A 26,174-nucleotide genomic window follows, 5' to 3' on the forward strand; every position below is an offset into this window, starting at 1 on the left:
GAGTCCTAGTGCAAAATTAATTGTATTAATACAACAGAAACCTTTGGACGCACTAAAAGGTATTTGGGGTCACATCCATCAAAATGATATTTTTATTTCACATGATTATACTGTAGAGGTTGATAGACTTTTGACTTGAAAAATTAAGACTGTTGCTGTTTGCAGCTATTAGAGCAAAGAACTGTCCGCTTAGAAAAGAAGAGGCTGCCTGACTGACATGTAAAGTGATCAATCACAGTTCGCTTAACATTTATTTATCATTTAGATCACATTCTCAGCACTAATTTTCATTTTCGTCCCGCAAGTTGCATAAAGCCTGCCAATGAGATGTTTTTGTGTGCAGGACAGTCTGTAGGTGCTCCATTTGAGTCTGCTACTATACGACCTATAGATTCCTCTATATTTTTGGCTTATGAAGTGGTTTCATGTAAAGAGTCATGGGATCACATGGGTAAAATGAGAGTGTTTATGATGACAAAGATTGATCTGGAATGTTCAGAGAGCTATTCTTGCGTGACCACACATTTATTGTGTGTGTTGTTCACTTGTTCTTTGACATTATTCTTGCTTTTAGGTCTAAAATAGGGCTAGCTGTCTCAGCAGCAGCTTTGATAAATGCAGGTTCTGATTTCTAAGAAAATACAGACTTCTCAAAACAGGAAAGGAAAGAATAATGATGGACCCATAGGAAAGCTTCGTCACCGGTGTGACTGCACCATTACTTAAGGCTGTCATATTTAATACACCATTCAGACTCACGGTGATCCACAGAGCTCAGTCCAAATCTAGATCTTCTTCTTGTTGAGGAATACAGTAAACAATTGTTTTAAATGAACTTTTGTTCTCTCTTGCATCCATTATAAAGTTTTTTTCTCTAGTCAAATATTCAAACTGTTACTCCCCTAAGTTAATGGCCATGAAAGAGAGAGGTGTTACCTTTTCAAACTCTTTAGAGGAACAAAAAGGTTCCTGGATGAAAATCCTGGAACGAACCCTTATGATTCTGGTCAAATAGTTCAATAGTTCTGTAACAAATTGCTTCGACGGACCGATTTTATTCTTGCAGTTGTCCTGACATAAGAAGTTATAAAAGTCCTGGGAGATATTAAGTTACATAAGCGGAAAAGATTTGTCATCAATTTTGAGTTTGCTCTTCCTCGATAAAGTTTGAAGCTTGAATCATGCTTGAAGCTATGATCTTGTTCTGCTTTGATTGAAGTGTCTTGGTTAAAGGATGTAAAAGAGGCTGTAAATCCTACTAATGCATGTGCTCATAATTTGAGCTTTTATAATACTTAACATATGGCTATCTAACTATTTTTTGATTAGACACATGATTTCTACAGGATTGGAACCATGTTATTCACAAAGTTCTACACATCCCTCACCCTTGCGTGTTCGTTTATTAAACATCGAAGCATATTTTCATTATGCTTTCAGCTACCAATAAGAGTGTAAAATCATAGTTTTATTTAACACAGAGGTTTGAATCTGTCCCGGATTTTCCACCAGAATCACTACGGAAAACTGTGTTTTTAACCTTTGTTTTGACTAACGATGTTAATGAAATCTGTTTCCACTGTTTATTACGCCGCTAGTGTATGATTTAGCATTAGTTATGAAGGAGATGGACAGTTTGTGATGTCTGGGTGGGGTTCGCGTGCACAGAACAGGGGTGTGATTTATCTGTGCCGGCAGTCTTCCAGTGATGTGGCGTATTCTCCCACTCAGTTCTCAGTGGTCTGTTGCTTGGTGGACAGACTGCTCATCCCTGTTCCAGAGACAAGCAGCACTTTCCCACTGAGAACTTTTCAATCCTGTCATCTACTAAATTATAAACATATTTTTGAACGCTTTATTTAAACGCTGTGACGCACTTAGTTAACCTACCTGCTTGTGAGCTGTAATCTTCCTCAGAGATTGTTTTACGGTTAGAGAAATCTGAGGCGTTGTTCATCAGGTCAGACTGGGCTGAACAGCCAGAACACCCACTTCGGATTCTGGTTGAACTACGGAAATTCAGACTTGCGTGACGTTTTTCTTTTTGTTTTTTTGGGAAATAAAATCAGTCAGTGTAAAATGTTTGATGTAATGTGCACATGGTCCAAACAAGATGAGTGTCTATTTTTCAATATTATTATTAATTTTTTTCATTGTGACTAATCTCTCTTTCTCTCTGTTTTTATTGCAGGTCCTCCTGTAAGTAGACGTTGTCCCTTCATTGACTGGATTGTGGTAATGTGACCCAAACTCTGTGGCTTTCTGTGTATTTGTGTGTGTTTTGAGAGTGAATTTATCTTTCATGCGTTTCCTTATTGTCACTGCTGATGGAGTGCTGATTACACAACTTTTATTTACATAATGGAAACTGTTAGTTACCGGTAGGTTTCCTTCCGCCACACATATAAACACCCACACACTTTCATCCGTCAGAAGAAGAGCTTGTGCTAAAAGGTGAAGTGGGAAAGTTTTTGATTTTGAAATACTTTCTTATATTTCTATTATCAGAGATTCTGTGGCTCTATCAAAACATTGCTTTGATTGTTTTAGCCATTCTAAGCATCCCAACATGGCAACACTGATTCAACCAATAATGTGAATGTAGGGCAGGGTTATCTGTTTGGGCAACCAATGACGTAGAGGTAGCGTGTTCAGGAGTCTTATGTGAAAACAATAATTATTTTTTCAATTTTGTTTGGTGACTCTAATGCCACAAAAATTACACAGTTCTCCTTTAAATCGAATGGCATTATCTTGGACATATCAATGCTTTCTTCTGGCTCTTGGACGTTGGGAATTTGGCTAGACACTAATATAGAAGACTACAGCATTGCAGACACGGTCTGTTCAACTTAATATATCTTTTTAGGGCTAATGTTGCTGAATGAGGTTATAGTGAGAAAGAAGGTCAATGGAAATATATATAAAGTAGAGGAGAAAAGAGAGTTGGGCCATATAAAATTAGGTGCGGTTGGACAGCTGCAGTAAGAGGGAGAAGGTCGAGCTTGAGTGATTAATGAAATAACAGCAGCCACAGGCAAACACTCCTTACAGAAAAGACAAATTACAAATAAGGTCTCTTTAACTGTTTCTACTAGAAAGCAATGAGAGTAAATGAGGAGAAAATTGTTGTAACCTAGTGTTAAAAAGACTCCAGTAATCTCACATTTGTCCTCTAAAGTTTTAGAAGACATCACTGTCTCAAACTGCTGTCAGATTTGCCAGGATGCATTCGATTCGATTGTCCATAAACTATCCGATAGTTCAACCAAATAAAATAAAAATTTTATATTATACTTTATATTAAGTCTTTAACTACTTGTAGTAACATTTAAATTAATCATTATATGCAATGCCCTTATTGTGTTCATGCAGGTATTTGTTTTATATAAGTACAATATAAAACCATGTATGTATTTACAGCTGTTATTATTTATTGTATTTACATATATAATTACTCTGTTGACCCATCCTTAACCTACCCATACCCACAAACCTGTCCCTAACCTTACCCGTATCCCACCTCAATACCAGCTAAAGTGTTTTGCAATACAATTTGAACACAACAGGTACTAACCATTTTTTATGCAACTTATTAGTTAAAGACACCTAATATAAAGTGTGACCAGAAACTCCCTGTCATCATTTACTCACTGGTGTAACATATTCAATAATCAGTGATGTTCATTATCATTGAACCTCAAATCTGGCATGACATGTCTTCACGAAAAGACCACTTTTTACTGTGTTTTTATGTGATTGTTGGAGCTGGAATGAGTGTGTCCCCTCTCCCTTTCACTCACTTTTAATTTAGTTTTTGGGGTGAACTGTTCTTTTAAGTCTTCTGAGTTATGAAAGTGAAACTTGTGAGCAATAAACCCTCTGGGTGAGCTACAGGTTCCAGGACCCAAAAAAACACACATTAGTATACAAACATTCCAACACCTGCTCGTATAACCCATAAATTGAAGTTAAATTGAAAACAACTGAAAGGCAGGTGAAAGTACTGTCAAACAATGCACACAGACTTAAACATTAAGTTGATATTTCTACTGTTGTCAAGTAAGAATGTTTAGATATAGTTAGTGAATTCTTTTAATCAAGTCAGTCTTCTTTAAACAAGTTTGGTGATCTATTGGCAATCAGTGTCAGTATGTCTTTAACTACAGTGTTTGTTTTCAGTAAAGGGAGTTTGCCAAGCCTGGTCCCTGATCAATGGCCCTATAGAGGGCCATCCTGTTACACGGACCTATGGAAATTCTTAGAAGAGTATATACTGCAGATTATCCAACAAGAACACTAAGACAACACTCTTACTGATGTGATGGCAACTGTAAACTTCACCAAATTGGCCTTTTCCTGTGCGCTGAAAGTGAATACTAAATGTTTAAATACATAATAGTCTCAGGGGTTCTTCACAGGTCACCTCACAGGAGCATAGCCCTTTGCCCACTTTTGAAGGCACGGCTGGCCCAACCCAGCCTTAAACAATTAGTAGTGACACGAAACATTTTACATTGACAGAAAGCACCTTCGTTAGTGTGTTGAAAACTCCTGTGGAACTTTGCAATGGTCATGTCAAGCACATGCTGAACATTAGAGGTGAAACACTTGAAAATAGGGGTGGGAATCAGCAGGGACCTTGTGATACAGTATTATATCATGTATGGTTAATGTAAATTGTGAATTTGCAACCCTTAAAGGGATAGTTCACCCAAAAATATAAAGTCTGTCATTAATTACTCACCCTCATGTCGTTCTCGACTTTCATTCATCTTTGGAACACAAATGGAGATCTTTTTGATGAAATCTGAGAGCTTTCTGTCTCTCCATTGACAGATACGCAACTACCGCTTTGACGCTTCAAAAAGTTCATAAAGAGATTGTAAAACTAATCCAAATGCAATTTATTCCAAATTTAAGTAATTAATGACAGAATTTTCATTTTTGAGTGAACTGTCCCTTTAACACATTTGTTTGTCATTCACCTGCATTGGACTTTATATATGGATATAATATCAATTATATTCTTAGGTGAGTGTGTTTGTGTTTGTTTAAAAGAATCAAGCATGCATTGACCTCCACAATAATGCGTCCGAAATCACTCTCTGAGTAGATACTACTTTTGTACAATTAATTACCTTGCAATCATTAAAAAAAAGTATGTTAGTATTGTAGTATGTATTGTATTGTAGTATGAATGTAATTCAAACATACTACATTCACCATGTCGACATTGTCATGTGACTTACGGTGTCAATGCGTTGCTTTACTGCTTTTTACAAATCCTCTCCAGTGGCCTCACAGGTTAGTTACGTGTTCATCAAATATGCACTTTGTAATCTCGGCGGAAGTAGTACATCTGTGTACTTTCTGCCTACTGTTTTATGAATACTACAAATTCAGTCATACTCTTTCCTCATACTGTTTTTTTTTTTATCTACTACTGTATATAGTAGGGAAGTAGGCATATTCTGACCTGGGTTAGTAAGTCTCTTCAAAAATAATATCAAAACTAAATATATAAATTCTTGGCATGATGATATCGAAACAGTATTGTGATGTAAAATACCACAATACTTTATGCTGCTTTGGTTTAAAAGAACAGCATAATTAAATTAGTTTTCCCTGGTGATGTATTTGATGATTTGTCCGGTGAATATCTCTTATCCATGAAATGTTGGGCTCTAGGGAAGCGGTCGCCCCCGTTTTCCTCTGGGGTGCCCCTTCATTTACCCAGCAGCGCTGTGGGTTAAATGAGAGCCACATGTACCCTGCTACCGTGGATCTCAAATGAAGTGTTCTTCCGGTGGGTGACCTCTGACCTCGCCAGACGCTCCTCTGGGCCGGCCTGAGCAGTGCCCAGCAGGCCACAGTGGCCTGCTCCCACTCACCACCTGGGTCTGCACCTTAGACCTGCTATGCATACTTCAACACGTTCATATATACACGCCACATGTAAGCTTGCTCACTCGTACGCAGCATAGACCACTATACACACTCCTAATGGCAGCTACATTCAGCAGAGATCTGTTCCTCTCTCTACACGCCGCCGCTTATAAACACCTTCCAGCTGCGTCCAGGTCCCATATTCCTTACATGTGTGCCCATGACCTTTGAACCTATAGATCCTATTAGTGGTCTTTCATTGTTTCCCACAAACTTCAGCCGTGATACAAATTAGATTAAAAGAGAGCAGGATTTTTGTGATTGCCCAGTTACATAAATACAAAATAATAGTGTTTTTGCTTTTTGGGCTCTTTAAAGGGATACTTCACTGCTGGCAAAATGGGGTTTCAATAAAACTTATCTGCCTATGCAGTAGAAAGGCGAAAATTATTTATGAAATCGGTGCTACCTGACTGAAGAAAACTTGAAGAAAAAAGTGCTGTTGTCTTCCCCTTTTTGGCAAATATTAGGAAAATTTCAACACCAATAATGCACTGTGCATGTTGCCGTCAAAAGCCACTCCCAACGTATTTGTAATCAACATTTCAAACTGGATGACCATGAACAAAGTGTTAGGCCAAACGGAGGGGAAAACCTGAAAGAAACCCTGGAGCTGTCAAATAAACGTGTTTTAATGTGTTTCATATACACTACCTTTCAAATGTTTGGGGTCTGTACAATTTTTAAATGTTTCTGCCTATAAACTTTTAATAGGCTGAATTTATTTGATAAAAAATCTGAATTATTTGATGAATAGTAAGTTCAAAAGAACAGAATTTGTTTGAAATGTTTGTTATGTCACTTTGGATCAATTCCATTCATCCTTGCTAAATAAAAGTATTCGTTTCTTTAAAAATCCTAAATATTAAAAAAATCTTACTTTGAATGGTGCACACACACACACACACACACACGCACACACACACACATGCACACACACACACATGGACACACACACACACAGGTTTCCATGTTTTATGGGGACTTTTATATAGACATAATGGTTTTTATACTGTACAAACAAACTATATATTCACTGAAAAATTTCTGATAGATGCTGTGTGTAACAAAAAAGGGTAACACTTTATTTTAAGGTGCTTGTAATAAGCAGTAATTAACAGTTAATAAGACACTTATAAGACCTTATAAGATGCATATAAGATGCATATAAGCATTAACTAACGATAATAAATAAATTAAATTAAATAATAAATTTCTCAAGTATCAATACATTGCACTTTTAGAACAGCCGAACAAACATAAATGGTAACACAAACTCCCAGGCCCTTAAAAATTGACCTTCCCAAGAGGGAGTAGTTTCCCTGATCTCTTCAGGGCCTGGACCTTTAATTAACCCTTATATGAAGTAGTTAATGCTTATATGCATCTTATAAGGTCTTATAAGTGTCTTATAAGGTCTTATAAGTGTCTTATTAACTGTTAATTACTGCTTATTACAAGCACCTTAAAATAAAGTGTTACCCAAAAAGGTAGTTTTTCAATTATGTTTGCATACATAAAACAACACACAAAAAATGTGTTACTTTTTTTAATGAAGTTTATTTTTTAATATTTGAAAGGTGTATGGTCAAATCAAAGTGTACAGACAGAAGACAGTGCCACGGATGTTTTTGTCCGTCTGCAATAGTTTCCTCCCCGGGGCTGAGGCTTGATAGATGGCTTCCCTCTCCACACTGTAGTCCAAGAGGAAATCCAACACACACACACACACACACACACACACACACACACACACACACACACACACACACACACACACACACACACACACACACACACACACACAGTGTATGCAGTTCCACAGGCTCATGAAATAAACTATAAATGCATCATCATATAATGAAGAGCGTCACGGTAGTCTTAACATAAAGGAACTTTCTTTGAATGATCAAACAGCTGTCAGGTTTTTACCACTAAACCTCTGTAATGACAAATTTAAAAAAAAAATCCACAGTGGAATAGCTCACAGTGAATGAAGTAAACGTATTTGATTTGATTTAAACCAGAGCGATCTCCTCAATTGACTCTGAAGTCAAGCATGATATAAAGGATTCTCATCTGTGAAACTGTTTCTTATGCATGCTTGGGCCCCCAAATGAACATCTTTTTTTAATCAGACAAGTGGTACTATTCATTGTTCATACTAGCACTAAATACTTATTAAATACACTGAAATGATCTTACTCAATTATCAATCATGATTAGTGATGACATGAACTGAATTGACTTACAATGAAGAAAATCAGTATTTTGTCTTCTTTTCCAGTTCTTTTACACGCTTAAGATATTTTACAGAGGAAAATTGTGAGATAATTAGACTTATTTTCAGGAAATATTATTGAATTTTTTAATTATTATACAGACAATATTATATATATTTTTATCTCATTGGCATGTTTTTTTTATTATTCTTTTAAGCATAAACATCACTACATTTATAATTAGAGATGTTTAAAAAACACCAGTGGGGTTATAAAATTAAACTTAATTTAAGATTTATTCTTTGAAAAACAGTTTTAATAACTTATACAATGTTTGTTTCTTCTGGATTAAATTCTTGTTTTAAGAATGTGTATTTTTACTGGAAAAAAATATAGATTTTTAAAAAAAATCTTTTTAAAAGTTAAAAGCCATTTAATAAAAAGAAACATGTCATTATATTAAAAAAGATTTTCTGGGGTCCAAAGAAAATTATGTTGTAAAAGCATTTGATGGTGTCTGCATTTGTGGAATGCTTCTTTGGAGTGTTTTCCTGCTGCTACCTTTGAGCCTTGCCACAATGAAATTTAATGCTGGATCACAGAGTTCCTAAAAAAAAAATTGTTTTCATTATTCAATATTGAAATCAACATCATTGTAAAAGCACACTGAATTTTATTATGGCTTGGCAGGGTGTTGTGTTCTTCTTAATCAGTAATGTTGACTGGTTCTTTCTTTATTCTGTACCCATTTCTCTCACCCCTTTTTCAGGGTCCACCTGGACGAGCAGGCTTTCCGGTAACTGTCTCATAACGTGTCCTATTGTCTGTCCATCTGTCTTGTTTGGTTTTCGTGCACTTTACCTTTCTGTGGTAGTGTCTGAGTTTTAAGAAGCTGTATCGAAACAATTCAACCACAAAAAGAAAAATACCAAATGATTTATGTTGCATATTCTTGAAAAGCATGTCATATACAGTTTCTTTATTAGGACACACTTTAACCAAGGGACTGAGAATATACAACCAATGTATTACGTTGAGAGTATTTAGCTTATTTTCTTAAATTCTTAATTTTGCCAATATACAATGGAGTGAAAAAGCCTACAATGTATGACTAAATCTAGGAATTTATATGACTAAATATGATTTGAATATGAATTTATAAATGGTTTGATCTTGCTTCCACTGAAGTTTAAGATGTTCTTTAGATCATTCTCAAATCATGCTGGAAAACAAGATCATCAGGTTGTACATAAACGTGTGCACTCCATTGTTATGCTTGTAAAATAATTTGTAATGTAGAAAAAGGATCAAATTAGGAATGACTCCAAAGTAGTGCACCCTGGTCTCAGACTTTTGGACCCCACTGAGCATTGCCCTAAACCAGATAAGCTAAGCTAGACTTAATGTAATGAGTCTCTTGGCTTGGCTTCGTGGACGAGTCTCTTTTCCTTCAAGTTATAGCATATTGTATTTTATACATGATTGTATTCTCTCTGGCCCTTTGGTGTCTGTCTAGATCCACTGTTCTGAATTTCTGCTGAAATTCTAATATTACTAACCAAAACTCAAACACATCTGTCTTTCATTATAGCATGTTAGAAGAAGTCCATCTTATTGTGTGTGAACTCTAGTCCTACCTGCCAATTATAACCTACAAACCCCCATCACTCATGACAGCTCTTCTTGTGAAACTTTGCCATAAAATCTTTTTTGTATACGTTTTGTTTAAATTGTTGACAGGTCTGGTCAAAGTGTGAATGTGATCCCTTGCCAAAGCTTTTGATTGATTGCATCGTCAGGAAATGAGATGAAAATTAGTATTTTTGGATGAAGGGTAGAATAGGGGTAGGAAGGGGCAAGTGTTTTACACAAAATGTGTCCATTAGATTAGTACTTCAAAAAAATATTGATATTGGCTTTCACGCTCTGTTGAACTATTAGGGGATACTTGTGGTTTGTATATTTAAGCTTTGCTGCACATTCACATGTATATATGGCTATTTAACACTTCTGATTTGTAGTTAAGGACTTTGGGGCTCATTTGGATAAGTCTGGACTTTGTATTGTACTTCAAGCTACTTCTAGCTACTTTAAAGCTCTAGATATATCTATCTACAGTTATTAAATAAGTTATACTTAAATAAGTTATACTAGCAGTTCAAAGTTTTACTAACTAATGCCATAAAGCTGTATTAAGTTTATCTCAAATCAGCACCTTGGACAGAGCCAAGAGAATTCAGTCAAGTGACTTTCCTCTTGGGACATTCAGTGGCAGGCAGCAAATTAATTCTGAAGGTCCAACTGAATGGACATTTCTAGGAACCTTTATCTTAACAGCTTTAAAACTTTAAAAACTAGGCACCTGCAAAGCTACAGTCCATGTGCTCAGTCATTGTTTGAGCAAATGTTTTGTTGACTTCTGATGAGTTATGAAGTCTTAGCCAACTCGCCCCATCGCCCATCCCCCCCTTCCATTACGTGTTACTCGAGTGAGTCGTCAGCAAGCTGTCAACGCACCCAGCCCTTCTAATACACTGACCTGCAACGTCAGGAATGCAAATAAAAACAGCTGTAGGAATGGACAGCCTTGCATAATAAGTCACTTCAACATTGCAGGAGTTTATGGCCATGTTACATAGTGTAAAATATTTGGAAAAGTATTAGTCCAGGACTACAAATGGTGAATCCTTATGACCGTTTATTATTAGGATCTCATTTCCCATATGTTCTGATAGGATGGGTTGTTTTCATAGTTCATAGTTGTTAAACACATTTCACCCCCAAATTTTTCTAATTCTGTCATCATTTAGGACTCATGTTGTTTTAAACCCGTATGGATTTCAATGGAACTTAAAAGGAGAACATTCTATTGTTGATTCCATTGATCATGATACCTTTATGGTGCTTTTGCATACTTTTTAAAGCGTGATGGCTTCAGTTTCTGTGCATTGTTATTGCATGGAATGAAGCATGGAAATCCACGTTTTTTTTAGTGGAAGAAAGGAAGTCATGCGGGTTTAAAGTGACATACCGATGAATAAATGATGACATGATTTTAATTTTTAGGTGAACTATTCCTAAACCCTTTCAAAAGGAAACAAACTGTCATGCTCCCACACTTTTTCAGTCACTTCATCATCTGTGATATGGTCAGCTAGCAAACATTGTCTAATGCAAGCACTGTGAAATGGCCCTAAAACAAATATTTGCTTCATTAACTCCATGCTTTCATTGGGATCATGTAATCACTGATGACGCTTGATGTCTGTCTGCTACACGTTCATTTCAAATTCTTAAGTAGTTAACTTTTAGATTTTGAAGAAGTCTTTGGCATGCGTGCATCATCAGCTTTCAATTTACCAGTAGGTGAATGTTTAGTAATATAGACATTAAGTTGGCGCCACACTGGTCAGCTTAACATTTCTAACTCTCTGTAACCATACCACTTGAATATGTGGCTGAATGTAATTTAGTCTCTAGCGGTAGTGGTAGTAACTGCAGATTGTAGAGATTCAGTCTGTCAGATTTATTGTTCCTGATTTTCCTCTTGACTTTGCATTGACCACTAGGGAGACAAAGGATCAATGGGCATTCCTGGAAGAATGGTGAGTGATTTGATATGCACTAAGCCCAACAAGCTAGTCTGTAGTATATTGCTGTAGTCTTGAATAATTGATCATCAATGCTCAGTAGCATGCCATTATTTAAAGCTAAACATTTGTAGCTACAGTAACTTTACAGCACCTTTGCTTTGACACCAGGAATTTATGCCAAAGGCCATACTGATTATATCAGGTCCGATTGGACAATATTAATGTTTGCTTTAATTGCTAAAGTACTGTATGTCATATACAACATCCAGTATAATTGATTATCACTTCCTAATTTGTTTTGACCTGTTTTAGCTTGCACTGTGAATGTAAGCATTCACAAACTTTCACATGAATTTCTTCCAAATGTTTAATGTAGCTTTTCAGCGCAACTATATGACATAAACCAAAAACTATATCTTATTTATTCAGCCAGAAAATGGTTTCCACTTCATTGCCACCATTGATAGTTAAGGAAATGTCTTACTGAGATGTCTGAAATATTTCCGTCACATTTGAACAAGGGCTGAAGAACAGAGTTCTTTCTGGCTGCATTTGATGAGAAAATCTCTCTCCTTATTGCTCAGTTTGTCTTGGCTGCTCAGTCATGTAAAAATGATTTATTTGTTGAACTTTAAATAGAAAATAGACCTCAAAAAAGGACTTTTTTCTTGTCAGTTACACTCTACGTGCTGAGAAGGTAAAATTTGCAGCCAAACCTAGAGGAGATCTTGGAAAAAAAGTGCTGTATATATATCCACAGAGAGACAATATAGATATATTCAAAGAGAGAGAAACAGATTTGAAACCCACAGACAGTTGTGAGCTCTATTTTACCTCCTCATTCATAAGATTTGTGCATTTAGAATTGGCCATTTTTCAGATTAGCACAATTCATGATGTGTCGCAACAGAATTAAGGGTCATCCAAAAACCACATAGTCATATAGATGTCCCCCTGGAGCGTAGCAGCTACTCTTCCTTAAACATTTTCACTAAGAAACAGATAAAACTGCATTGTCCTCAAAGGAGACATTCCAGAATCTTGCCCCTTGTGTGGTTGCATACTCTAAGCTCACCCTAATGCTTTCTCTTGAAAAACAATCCCTACCTAAAAGCAGTCAGCAGCGTTCAGCTCAAACTGTGAGCCCCAAGCTGAGTTTTCCATATTTCACCCAGTGTAAAGCTACATTGTGCTCCTTTAGATTCTCACAGGAAGCGTTTTTTTCACTCTTCATGACTTATCCTTCCCCCCTCCAACATCCTCCACTGACCAGTCTGTCTGTGAGAAAAGTTAGCAGCCCCCTCATCTACTATCCATTACTCCCCACAGGCCAGCAGTGTAACACTCCAGTGCTTCCGTTCCCCTGTAGCCTCCACCCCTCAACAACCAAAAATGCTCCAGTACGTCAGTGTGTCCCATTCCCCAACCTCCAAACGCTCCGTCTCAGGCTGCTGCATGCCTGTGTCCTCTCAGAACCTTGCTAACCCTGGTTCCTCTCTGTCTCTCTCCTTCTCACTGTGCATGTGACTGTGTCTGCTGTGACTGACCAGGGCTTAAAGGGAAACCTGGGGGAGAAGGTAAGTGCAGGACGTCAGCCTGCATGTGCAAAATTGAGACTCTCTCACTGTGGGTGGCTGTGTTGATGCGGGTGGGGGGGGGGGACGACCTGAATCCATTGCACAAAGTGCACAGGGATCGTGATTTATATCAGGAAGGCTTCAGGCTGTATTTTGAAGGGCCATGGGGGTCACATTCGGAAGACGTGTCCCACAATGCTTGGATTACCTGTTTATTCTTGTAGCACTGTGAAGTTGTAAGACCCCCCAATCTAGACAAAGAGATGTTTGGAATGAAGCAGCGTACAATATCCTACCACTTCAGGACACGTCCAAAACTATCCAAATGTTGTGTAGTCACTAGAAGTCTCTTCAAGTCTGTATTTGGTATGACTGAGCACTCTAGACTGAATTTAGTACATTGAGCTTCAGTTCCTGTTGTGGCAAATGTGGTTTGAGCCATTCTTAAGCCAGTCCCATTTGGCAGCTTTGCTCAGTGTTTGTACAAGCCAGCAGTTCTGTGGCCTCCCTTCATCAAGCTGGAATGATATGTAATGTCTGAGGCCGAACAAGTAATGTGAGGAGAAACATATTCTTCATCCTTCACCATCACAGAAAAGTAGTGAAACTTCTGGATGGTTACCCTCGCTTGCCAGCAAAACACTGTGGTTCTAAAGAACTTGGATGGGAAATAAATAGTGATGTGACCACCGGGCCGGCAAGTAGAGAAGCAAACAATATACGACCTTGGAAAGACCCACCACATTCTCATCCAGAAAAATCAGTGGGCTTCCCTTGTTGTTTCAGGGGTTTACTTTTATCCCCTCTTTTTAAGTGCGGTCATGTTTTACCTTCCAGCCAGAATAAGTCTTGACCCAACAAATTTTGGGTGAAGAACTTCACGTCATTGGTTATCAAAACAAACCCCCTCAAGATAAATGGGCACACTAGCCCTGAAACTGGCAGCCTTAGCGCTTCAGTCCTCAAGCAAATAAATTCAGTTGAATCATAAGTGGTTGCGTTGGAAAGCTCAAGCCAAATGAAAATCAGGCGAATCGGTGATTGATTGGTTGAACTTTGCAAGAACTGCAGAACTTGAGACAATGTATTCTTTAGACAGAAAGGATTACTTGTTGAACGAAATGAAATCTGTGAAGATCGTATCATTCATTAGTAAGACCAATTCTTAAATATCAGCAGAATTTGCTCCCGCTTTGGCTGAATATATTTGGACTCTTTGTCCAGTACCCATTCCTAGCTGCCAAATGCTTGTAATGTAAGCCTGTTCAAAGGAATATCTCTAGATCTTCAGTTGTCCTGTTGCACAGATCTCTGCAAGATTCTGTGGGTAACCATAAACCTTGTGGGGCAAAGCTTAGGAGTCCTTTCCTTTTCCACAACCTGAAAATCAGTTTTGTATGTCACCCCTTTCACTCTCTAGTGACCTTTGTAGGTGACTCAAAAAAGTGCTAAAACAAATACTCCTTAGTCCCCTGATAAAGTGGGCATTGAACCAGAAAAATTAAAAATTGTCCACAATTTGATGGATGGCTGAGTCATCAAAGGTGTCTTCCTGATAAAGTTTCACATGTGAGAGCTAATTAGGGAAAGTGCTGGAAACCTGAGAGCTTTTCTGTCTGACCACAGAGCGTAGCGGGATTGCGCTTGGATGTTTGGTGCAGTGCTGTGGACAGGCAGACACCGTGCAAATCACCTAGTTTACGCCAGATAACCAGCCCGCCGGGCCGTTTGCTGTTTACTCAGCAGTGCTCCCTGACCCTCTCAATTCGCTGTCAAGATGTAAACTACAACTCTGAAATAAGAACCAGGGTCTGCTGACATTTTACTTAGACCAATATACGGTGTTCACCTCTGAGCCACATGCAAGCGCTCTCCGTGAGGCGGCTTAGCGAAAGAGTTATGTTAAACAGATGTTATAGGGTGTTTCAGAAAGGGTTATTCTATTCTGCAGATACAATATATTCACTGATACATTTGGCTTTGTGCACTCGGTGTAGTTTAGTGGATATCATTCTTTCTCTTTTCTGTCACTTCCTCTCCTCACTGTCTTTCTACCTCTCTTATCTGTCCGTAGGGAGCGCCAGGAGAGCCAGGTCTGTCTATCATTGGCCCACGAGGACCTCCTGTAAGTGTTTGCTCTGTCATTGCTTAAACTCTTCAACATCTTCCTCTAATGTCAGATCCTCCAGAGTAGGTACAGGTTATAGGTGCAGATTTTAGCTTTTGGCCTCAATCCTATGATTCCAAGAGTTCTTGGCAAGGGGGTGGTCTATTGTTTTTCTTTCCCCACTTAACTTACAGACCACCCCAAAGTGAGTTCGATAAATATATGGTCTAGGCTAGATAAGCAGGATCAACGTCATCTAGCACACTACTGTATGTGGAGAAAATCCAATGAATCTCGTCTAATCAAGACTTGATCTCTAATGTGCACGAACAGGACAGGAATCCCACTGCAGCTTGTATGGAAGCACTTACACTTCATCAGTGTATTTCGGGGCTGTGACTCCCACGTAATGACGCCCATTTGGAATCTCATCTTCATTAGCAAGAAGGAACGAAAACATCCCGGCCCTTGTCATTATAATCCAGTCATTAGACGTGCAGATTGTGCTGTATCTGTTAATGAGTGGTCAGTCATCAGGCGAAATGGGGCTTGTCCCCAAACTGGCACTCTTTCCCTTTCTTTGCATTCCATTCAGCAAGACAAAACTGTAATGTTACGCCGTCAGAAGCGCAATTTCCTTGTTGATTATGCCGTGCAAAACTTTGTCCTGTGGTTTCCCCATTCATCCAACACACTCTTATGGCAGGGCCGTCAGACTGTTCAGACATCTGTTTTTCTGCTTGCTGATTATACACTTTTTCTATACCTCTGACCCATCACCTCTAATAAGGCGGTCAGGAGTGGACATCAGGCATAGAGAACTGGTGACAGGTGAAGTTTCATTGCAGGGCTGCCTCAAAGGGAATGTCTTCAGCAGTTGTTCTGAAAGCATAGGCTTTGTCCTCACCTCCAAAAGGGTCACAGAGGTTGATTTGAGGCAGAAGTGTGGAGAGGCCAGCGGAAATGACTGCTTTTGCCAGGCAGGTAGACCTGATAGTTTCTTTCTCACACATAAGTTGAACAGTAATGGAGTAAACAGAGAGATCATTAGATGATGTGTTGAGTTTTCATTACATTTACAGTTATTGTCTTAGCTGATCAGGTCAGGGCCAAGGTTTTTGAAAGTTATAAAGATGCAACATAAATACAAGCTATTCTCGAATACACAAAAGGAAAGAAGAAATACTTTTTATTTCTTACTGATAAAAACTGAGGCTATCAAAACAATTCAATAAATGTAATTATTCTTATGATTTCATGATATCGGTCTTTGGAAGGTCAATTAATTACATTAATTATATATATATATATATATATATATATATATATAATTCAATTCAATTCAAATTTATTTGTATAGCGCTTTTCACAATACATATTGTTTCAAAGCAGCTTTACAGAAAGTGCATTTCAGAAATGTACATAGAAGAATATAGTTAGTCAATCATCATGTATTAATTTAGGGCATAACATATCGCCGGCGTTGAGTCGTCTCTTCACAGGCGTCGAGTCGTCTCATCGCAGGTGTTGGGGCATCTGAAGTCTCTGTGGTAACATTGTAATATAGGTAACATTGTTACTTTGAAAACAAATAATTTTTTTCAAAATCCCTTTTGTAGATTCCTTAGTACCACTGGACCCCAGTTTGAAAACCCCTGTCTTATGTGTCTTTGTGTTTGTAATATTTTGTTCAAAGTACACTTTGAAAAATTGTGTCTGTCCTGAAAACGACTGAAAAGTGATATTTAATCTCGGTATAATTCCGAGATTAGATTGCGGTCAGAAAATGTATGTTGTATCACTCCTGAAGAATGTTATGGATTGCGTCCATAGTGGATTTTTGGTTTAGACTAGAGGATTTTTTTTTGGCTGGACTGGACTTGTATTCAATTGTTTTCTATTACTTTTTGTTACATTTTTGTGCCAACAAAATGAATGTTGTCAGTCCTGTTTTGGGTGATCCCGAGGGGGCACATGCTGCTACTTCCATTATTCCAGACCTTTAGGTTCCCAAGGCAGAGAAAATCAGCCATGTTCCAATAACTACCTGAGACCCAGACACTCAATCCCCTTCATTAGCTCCGTTCACCTCTTCCTTGTAATTTTCTCTCAGGTTGCTCCAACGCGGTCTTTTTTTTTGCCAGGCATATTGAATGACTTCCTTTTTTCCCAAGGGCTGCAAAAGTTTATTCAGGAAAGCAAACTTAGTATTGTTCACAGGATAATGTAGAACTAATGATTACTGACATTTACTTATTCAGAATGTGAGAGCCAATAAGACAAATTAAATAAGGACAACTCTAATGTTTTCCAGTTAGTTCTTTCCAGTGTTGAATTTCAGTCAGTGTCCCACAGTTTTTAGAGCTTTATTTGTCTTTGTCTCCTCATCCCACACAAAGTGCTTCCTACAGAGCAGGAAGGCTCCTGTCCTTCAACCTCAATTACGACACAAGTTTGGAGGAACAATACTCCGTCTCTCAACACAGACCTCCTTTCATCGAGTTCACATAATCCTCATGTTTTTCGTATAGAAAATAACTGCTTATCTTTTTTCTTTCTGTCTCCCCTCAGGGACAGCCCGGTACTAGAGGATTTCCAGGCTTTCCGGTAAGTGACTTTTGTCTGAAGCCAACTGGACAAACCTCTAGTTTATTTTTTGAGTTTATAAAAGCCACCAATTAGCTACTGGTTGCCTTGACCCCTTCTTTAATTGATGCACATGGAAATGACTCAAGGAAGTGCGACTAAATGTACAGTAGGCTTGTGCAGCTGTCATATAAGCACTGTAAGGTATATGAATGTCCTAGAACCCTTTCTATAGGCTGTCTACCTCCTCTGGATATTAAAGGCCCTTTTCAGGTGTTTATTACCCTGCATGATCACTGTTCAGCAGGACACGTTGTTAAAATACAGTACCCTCAGTGTGTCTGGTTAGTGTTTTACCTTGACTTTCAAGGCAATAGTTTTTTTTAAATAATAAACATTGTCATATTAGCTTGTCTAGACAGAAGAATTGGAGCTGTTTTGTGCCTTCATAATATCGCCAACCTGCTGTTCTCCCACTTCTTTTCCAGGGCCCCATCGGCTTGGACGGGAAACCTGTGAGTTTCGCTTCATTCCTTACAAATGTTTGAGTAATTGACACTCATGCATGTTTGGAACCTCCGAACCCTTGCACCAAATTATTTGGCAGTAATTGATAATTGACGGTCATTTTGGCAATGAAGTGGATAATTATGGTAATAATAATTATGCCAATTATCATAATAAATTCACTACTGTCGCCATCATGACAGAAATCAATTATGATATGTGTACAAAGAATGAAGTAATTTGTGCTACCTGAAAGACTAAAGAGAATGGATATTTTGCCTTTGCCTTTTTCCCCCAACCTTACAGGGACAGAATGGTCCAAAAGGTGATATGGTAAGTATCTTTTGTAACCATTTAACCTACCATTGCAGTGCAAAAACAATTCCCTATAAATGTGATCCTAAGAAAACACACCTTGGCTGGAATTAATTGAAGTGTTAAAATATAAATATAAATACTTTTAGTTGAAAGGGACACATAATGAGATCTGTCATGTTCACTTTTACTGGTGAAATACCGCTGGAATAAAAACCATTCGTCATAAAGAGAAATATGTAAAGAAGTAAAACATATCATAAAGAAAAATTTGTCAGTGTCCATAAAACTCACCAGTAGAGCCATTTGTTTTCAAGATGGCTTGTTACACTGATGTTTATCTAGGCTGTAAGCATGACCATATAAATTCACAAGAACAACACTCTTGTAGTTTGATTTATGGGTAGAGTGACTGAATGGCGTGTGTGTGTGTGTGTGTGTGTGTGTGTGTGTGTGTGTGTGTGTGTGTGTGTGTGTGTGTGTGTGAGGTGAGAGAAAGAGATGATAGACCACATTTCATTCAGTGGGGTTTGTCAAAAGTAACTTTAAGTATTTAGCCGCCTGTGGTATTAAAACAAGGACATTGGGTTGGCTCTGTCCTCTTAAACTGCGACTTGAAAAATGTAGTCAACAGTTTTCTTTTTCGTGATGAAAGACAATGGGCAGATAGTTTAGGCTCCCAGGCTGTGCGCTTTAAACATAGACAATATAAGAAGTGGACAGAGCCATCTCATTGGAACTCAGTTGAGACAGTTGAAGCCCTTTTTAGCGATTTTTGAGCACTTCCGTTCCTGACGCGCAGACTCAAACCGACTCAAACTAAGCTTGATGACGTGAGCAACCTGTCTGACAGACGTAAATCTTCTAGTAGCTGTGCGTGAAAATTGCCAACGTTAATCTTGCAGAGACGGGGAACTTGAGCAAAGAGTTCTTTGGCGTGAGTGAGCAGGAGTAAGTATTCCGTTGCTTTTATGGACTCATTATCTATGGGCTTCTCTCTTGACGGGACGTCCCCCCGATTGCCTGCGAGCTTCTCCTCCTGTCTGTACGGTAATTTCTGTACAGCGCGACAGAGAGTCGAGTGGTTATGACGCAATCGTTAGCCTATTTTTGCAAAAACTGTTTCTACGGGGCCATAATGTAACATAGAAGGTAAGGGAGCCCTTTATACATTGTCGTGTTTCTTTAGAAATAAATAATGGACAAATGGAGTCTTTAAACGCCTCAGATGTAAAGTTATTCGCTGTCAAAGTGACGCCAAAATGAATGTGAGTCAATGGAAATGCTAACGCAAGTGAAGTTCTGCTACAAGATGGTGGCACCCGGCCGGCTTCAACTTCCAGTCGATGGATTACCCCCTTGGCTTTAAACCATTCCTTATGAAATATAGTGCAACCTCCATGTTCCTTCTTTTATAGCATCGTGAGAAAAGGCAAGCTTAAAAACTATAAAAGAGAAGCACTTTTCCGAAATGACACCTTTTTAAGACAGCATCAGAGCTGAACGGCCCCTGCTGAGCTTTTGAACATGCCTCACTGAGCTTTCAAAGTAATACATAGTAGCCTATATATTGTATATATTTATATAATTTCATTGATAAGTTTCTTCTCACTCCACATTTGCTTTTAGCCTTATATGGAAGTATTACAGAAATTGATTTCTGAATGAATATTATGACTTGGAATCAATCTAACTGTCATTTCTAAGGCTGTGGGTTACATGTTTTTCAGAGGGCATGATGAATTGTGGGGCATTGATTTATTAAAAGCAGCCACTGATGCTCTCCATACAAACACACAATGATACTTCTAACCTAGTAAAAACACTTAAAATGGTGTTTGTTTTTAGCAATTAGCCTTTTTTGTATTTCCTTTTTCAACATAAGAAATTAATTTATAAGGAACTGTTTTGTTCGTTTGTGCATGTTATGACTGAACACCGTTGGTCGTAAACAGGAAAATATAATCCAGTAACATCTCCGTATTGTAATTGTGATTATTTCCACAGGGTCCTCGTGGTCCTAAAGGAGTACCAGTAAGTATTTGCTTAAATATATTAATATATCATTATAATTCCACAGTTTTTATGTGGCAGTGGAATGCCATGCATGCATTATGTTGGATGGATTTGTAATTATTTTGTTCAAATCTAATTTTTCAGGGTGAACCTGGTCCAAAAGGAGAGAAGGTAGAATCATGCTTAAAATGCATTAAAATAGCAGCTAATTTTCTTATATTTTGTGAGGACGACACATGATAGATTTTGTTTTTCTTTGTTTTTCTTTTTTATTCTAGGGTGTATGTGGTGACTACACTCACAGGGTGAGTGAATATTTTATTGAACTTATTGTTTTTGTGATATCATAAACACTGTGAATGTTTCATTTATGGTTTACGTAAGCTACCAAAAATGCTTCAAAAGGTTGTCTGGTGTTAAAAAAAACACCAGTATATGTTTTCATTCCAGTTTGTCAAAGTGATTTCTCTCGTTTACCCTTAAAAAGACATGTACAACATGTTTTGTGGTTAATTTAGAGACATTAACAGAGGGGAAAAGGGAAGGAATAATGGATTGGCAGCTTGGATAGTCTCAGATAGGCAGCACATGCCAAGGCAGGGCCTCAAATTTGATCAGCCCTCTCTCGGGGAAATCACAGTTTCTTGTAAACACAGCAATTTTACCAACAGCCTGCTGAATTAGATTTGATAAGACTCTCTGTTAAAAGGGGTTTTGGTAACAGCCTTAGCCTATTTAAAAGTAATTTGGGCCTTTTTGAAGCCATTTTTTCAATTATGTAATCTCAAAAACAACACGCAATATAGAAGCAGAAAAATAGTCTTGGCAGTAGATGTTTCTACTGAATCTGTGTTTTGCTTGAAAAAGAAAGCACAGAAACAGCAGCAGGACACGTACAGTTGATAGATTTGTTCCTAAGAATTTAATCGCTGCTTTTATTGTGTAAGTGTAGTCAGTATACCATACAGAAACTGTATATCACATCAAAACAGTTATTTCTCATGCATGTCAGCCAGGCCACGTGCACTATTTAGAAAGCTGCACATAAGGGAGGTCTTTTTGGGTGGTTGTAGTACTGTAGGTTATTTGCAGTTAGGGTTAAACCCAAAGGTCACTGCGCTAGACTGAAAGGATACACTCTTCAGTGATGGAACAAAATTGGGTATTATCACTTGAATGTGTGTGTGTGTTTATGTATCCGTATACATGTCCGTGTATTTGTATGTTGGGCCGTTTTAAGCAGGGGCTCCCAATGAAAACGCTGGCAGCTTTGCGCTCCAGTCAGGCTCTGATGTTGAAGGTTTGTGGGCTGTTCGCTGTCCCTCATCCCTAATACCGTGATGTGTGTGTTACAGTCCTGCTGCAAAGAGAGACATAGCTGAAAACTGTACTCTAGTTTATCCACATGCACTGTTGGAGGTGCAGAGAGGTGCCTGTTATTATAACTGATTGAAAACTCTATAGGAATTTATAATGACACATTTTAACACACAGCTGTTTTCCTGCTTTTTCTTTGGCCTCCTCAAGGAACTTTTATGGTTGTGGTATATCATTTTAAGGTACACTATGCAGCTGTAACTTTATATGTCATCGAAAATGCATCCAAATGTTTTTTGGATATGTTAAATACATAAATACCATGTGTTTTTTATATTTTGATTGGCCTCCTAATGCATAGAGTACCTTAACACAATGTAACATTCTGGTTAAATTGGTGAAAAACCTTCTGCAGGGACATAAGGATACTTGAAAACACTTGCCTTCCTTATTTGTATGTATTTTTCTCTTACTCGGAAATTCAGTGAGACAATCAGTGCGCTTTGATATATATGATATTATAGATTGTGTATATTGCTTTTTCATATATTACGTTTATATATTGGAATATGTACACTACGTTCAGAAGTTTGAGGTCAGTATGATTTTTTCAAGGATGCATTAAATTTATCAAAAATGACATGACATTTATGTTACAAAAGATTTCTATTTCAGATAAATGCTGTTCTATTCTAGATAAATGCTGTTCTATTCTATTCATCAAAGAATCCTGAAAAAAATGTGCAACTGTTTCCACAAAATCTTTAAGAAGAATAATAACAAGAAATGTTTCTTGAGTAGCAAATCAGCATATTAGAATGATTTCTGAAGGATCATGTAACACTGAAGACTGGAGTAATGATGCTGACAATTCAGCTTTAAAGCTACAATATGTAATTGTTTTCGCCGCTAGGGGTCGCTAACCTCTTACAATAACAAAGGCGTAGGTTGATGACGCATAAGCGGAATTATGGAACTTGCCGTCGTGCCGATGGATCTAATAATGTTTGTGGATGAGTGAAAACATTCATGTTTTTTAACATGACTGTGGTATGAAGCAGGGTGCGATTGCTAATGAGAGACAGATATCAACGTCACACGCGGGTCCTGCAGATATAAAGGAATAAGGACATTTCATTCTACCAAACTACTCACTACTTACTGCTCACACAGGTCAGTTTATTTGACGAATGAAGCTTGTGAGGTAACGCAGCGTTGTTTCACTTGGTCTACACTATCACACTAAACTGCATTTGAGTGTGTTAGAAAATATAATGTTATTCTATGTGTTAGTTTGTTGGCTGTATGAGACTAGCAGTAAGCTAGATCAACATTAGAATAACATACTGATCATATCATGTTGAGAGATATAACATTGATTCGTTTTATGTACATTTGCTCACCTGTCTAATAAAGTTCAAGAGTGGCGTCTCTGTCAGGTCGAAGTTAGTCGCGGATGTGAAGCTTTCAGCATCTCGAAAACGCCACGCTGATATTGACCCTCGTTTTAGTTCTCCTTTTTTCCCAAAGTCTGCTTGCCATGGTCCATAATGTTTGAACGAAACAACAACAGCGTGAGCGTGCCGCAGTTGTCCACGTCTGTCGCCATGGTTATGGCAGTACAAGCGGAAACCAGGGATAACGCGGATATTATGTAATTGACAGGCGACAAAACTCTTAAATTTACCTTTAACATCACAGGATTAAATTACATTTTTAAATATTGTAAATTAGAAAACAGTTATTTTAAATAGTTTTTTTTAAACTGTATTTTTGTTAAAATAAACACCGGCTTGGTGAGCGTAAGAGCATACAGACCTGAAACTATTGAACAGTAGTGTATATTCCATGTACAGTAAGGTCCAAAAGTCTGAGACCTCATTGAAAAGGTGACCTAATTTTAAAGATGTACATTTTTATGTGTAATTCACCAAGCAAAAATATGAAATACAGGCAACTCACAAGAAGGCAAGTTGTATTTAGGGTAATATCAACTGTCAGTGGTAAATCTATAAGTCAATAACTCTTCAATCTGTGCTTTGGAATGATGCTGATCTCAACAGAAACGCCGTATTGTCAACGTCTGTGCTGGAGGACAGGCCACAGTAAGTCTGTTGCGAAACTCTCTTTGTGGCAAGACTGAATCCAGCCTGATCTACACAGCATTGCTGCAGAGTTACAGGTGCCGTCACAGTGGAGATGAAACATTATCATTGGTAATGTCTGATATGTGAATTAATAGGGCTGTCAGTCAACTACAAATGATCAAAATCGAATCAAATGCATAGTTTACAGTCTTTTACCTGCATATTACTAAACATAAATCTTTTATCTTTTATGTTTAATTTGAGATATTCATTTGATAATTGTGAGAATGTTTATATAATAAATTTATAAATGGCAAACCTACAGTACTCCACTCTGATGGACCTGTGACTCTGTTCAGTGATGCTGAATCCTTTTGGCTCTGTCTCTCTATCCCCTTGCCTTGCTTTTTCCTTACTGTTCACTTTCTTTTTCATTTGTTTGTCTGTTTTTTCCCCTTCCCCTCCTCATCTATCTCTGGCCCGTTTCCTTCCTTTGGCCTCCTGGTGAACTTGTTGGCCTGGTGGTTTTGTGCACCGTGGCCCACCTGTGCTTTGTGACCTCAGCAGATGTTACCCATCACCGTCCGCAACATGCCCTCAATAAGCCCTCTAATCCTAAAGCGCCTCAAGGTACATCTCTCTCTGCCACCCTCGCACCCCTTCCTTACGGATGCCAACCTCTATCCACCGACTGCCAGCCAGGCCTCTTAGTGCCAGCTGTGTTGAGTTTATTAACAAAGCTCAAACAAACAGCCGGGGTTGAATTATCTTAGCCAATAGTTTCATTGTCTTGATATGACATAGTCCACTTGAAATACACTTCTTTCCTAAAGTAATGTCCAATTCACAAAATTTATAGGCGTATAAACTCTACCCCACAGCAAGAACTTCTGTCAGGCCCTCTCTGTCTTCTATGTCCATCTGTTTTAACTGGACATTATCTCAATAAAATTATCTAATACATAATGGATTGTCCTCATATGTCTAGTCCTATGATAATGTTGGGTTTAAGGATCGTTCAGGTATTTTTGAGCTGATTTTGGATATAAAAGATTAATATTTTAAATATTTAACATGGAGTCTTTTAGTCCATGTCTGTTTTAATCAGTAACATTTACAGTTCATGTATTAGTTAATGCATCAGGTATCATGAACAATAAACAAAAAAATGTTGTAGCATTCATTATATTCATAATGTATTAAAGGCCACATTTGTCCTGGTTACGGTGTAATTATGTAAATTAGTTCAGGTTTAGGCTTTGTTTTAGTGATAGTTTCTTGTAATTATGCATAATTTACTGTTAGTACTATAGTAAATACATTTAACATGTATTTAGCACATGTATTTAACACATTAAAATAGTGTTCCCATGTTAACTAATGTTAGTTTATGCAAATTGTTAAAAATGTATTTATATAAGTAGGAATTAACCAAAATTAAAGTATTATTCTTTATTTAATTTTAGATATTGCATTAACTAACGTTGACATATTATCGTAGAGTGTTACTAACTGACTTTCAGAACATATGCATTTAAAATGAACAGTCTTTTTTAGGAAAATAGACCAACAAAATCTTATGACATCAACTTGCACTCATAGGCGTGTCCAATTTGTTTGTCCAATCAGATGCTCTAAATTTTTTTTTACAAAAACACTCGTTAGGCCATTTCATGGGGTGTTTAAAAGTTCAAAATGAATATATTTTATTCTTCGTCAGTCTACAATGACTCGTCGGATTCCTTAAGAACAGTAAGCAGGGCTAATAACAAAACAAACAGAAGGTTTAAAAAACAATGACAATCAAAAGATAACACAAAAATGAGACGGCTTAGCAGAAAAGTGAGGCTTTCTCACTCTCTGCTTTTACTGCCCACTCCAGGAAGTGCCCCTGGCAC

At 37.8% G+C, this 26,174-nt stretch overlaps 1 protein-coding gene across 17 annotated transcripts in view; it reads left to right on the forward strand.

Moving 5' to 3' along the window:
• The window catches only part of col13a1 (collagen, type XIII, alpha 1), a 113,729-nt gene that overhangs the window by 48,524 nt on the left and 39,031 nt on the right, over positions 1 to 26,174 (forward strand). For 7 of the 17 annotated variants that reach the window (XM_056248191.1, XM_056248195.1, XM_056248203.1 and 4 more), the window contains exons 3-13: positions 8,941 to 8,967; positions 11,741 to 11,776; positions 13,315 to 13,341; positions 15,416 to 15,466; positions 18,020 to 18,055; positions 18,523 to 18,549; positions 18,848 to 18,874; positions 20,864 to 20,890; positions 21,017 to 21,043; positions 21,151 to 21,177; positions 24,841 to 24,906. In XM_056248191.1, coding sequence (XP_056104166.1) covers positions 8,941 to 8,967; positions 11,741 to 11,776; positions 13,315 to 13,341; positions 15,416 to 15,466; positions 18,020 to 18,055; positions 18,523 to 18,549; positions 18,848 to 18,874; positions 20,864 to 20,890; positions 21,017 to 21,043; positions 21,151 to 21,177; positions 24,841 to 24,906 — 378 coding nt within the window. Of the gene's footprint in view, positions 1 to 8,940; positions 8,968 to 11,740; positions 11,777 to 13,314; positions 13,342 to 15,415; positions 15,467 to 18,019; positions 18,056 to 18,522; positions 18,550 to 18,847; positions 18,875 to 20,863; positions 20,891 to 21,016; positions 21,044 to 21,150; positions 21,178 to 24,252; positions 24,295 to 24,840; positions 24,907 to 26,174 lie in introns of all 17 variants that reach the window. The other 10 variants (XM_056248196.1, XM_056248206.1, XM_056248197.1 and 7 more) reach the window with 7 other exon arrangements.

Source organism: Rhinichthys klamathensis, unplaced genomic scaffold (genome assembly GCF_029890125.1).
Source record: "Rhinichthys klamathensis goyatoka isolate OS25496 unplaced genomic scaffold, OSU_Roscu_1.1 h1tg000053l_1, whole genome shotgun sequence".
NCBI classification, from domain to species: Eukaryota; Metazoa; Chordata; class Actinopteri; order Cypriniformes; family Leuciscidae; genus Rhinichthys; species Rhinichthys klamathensis.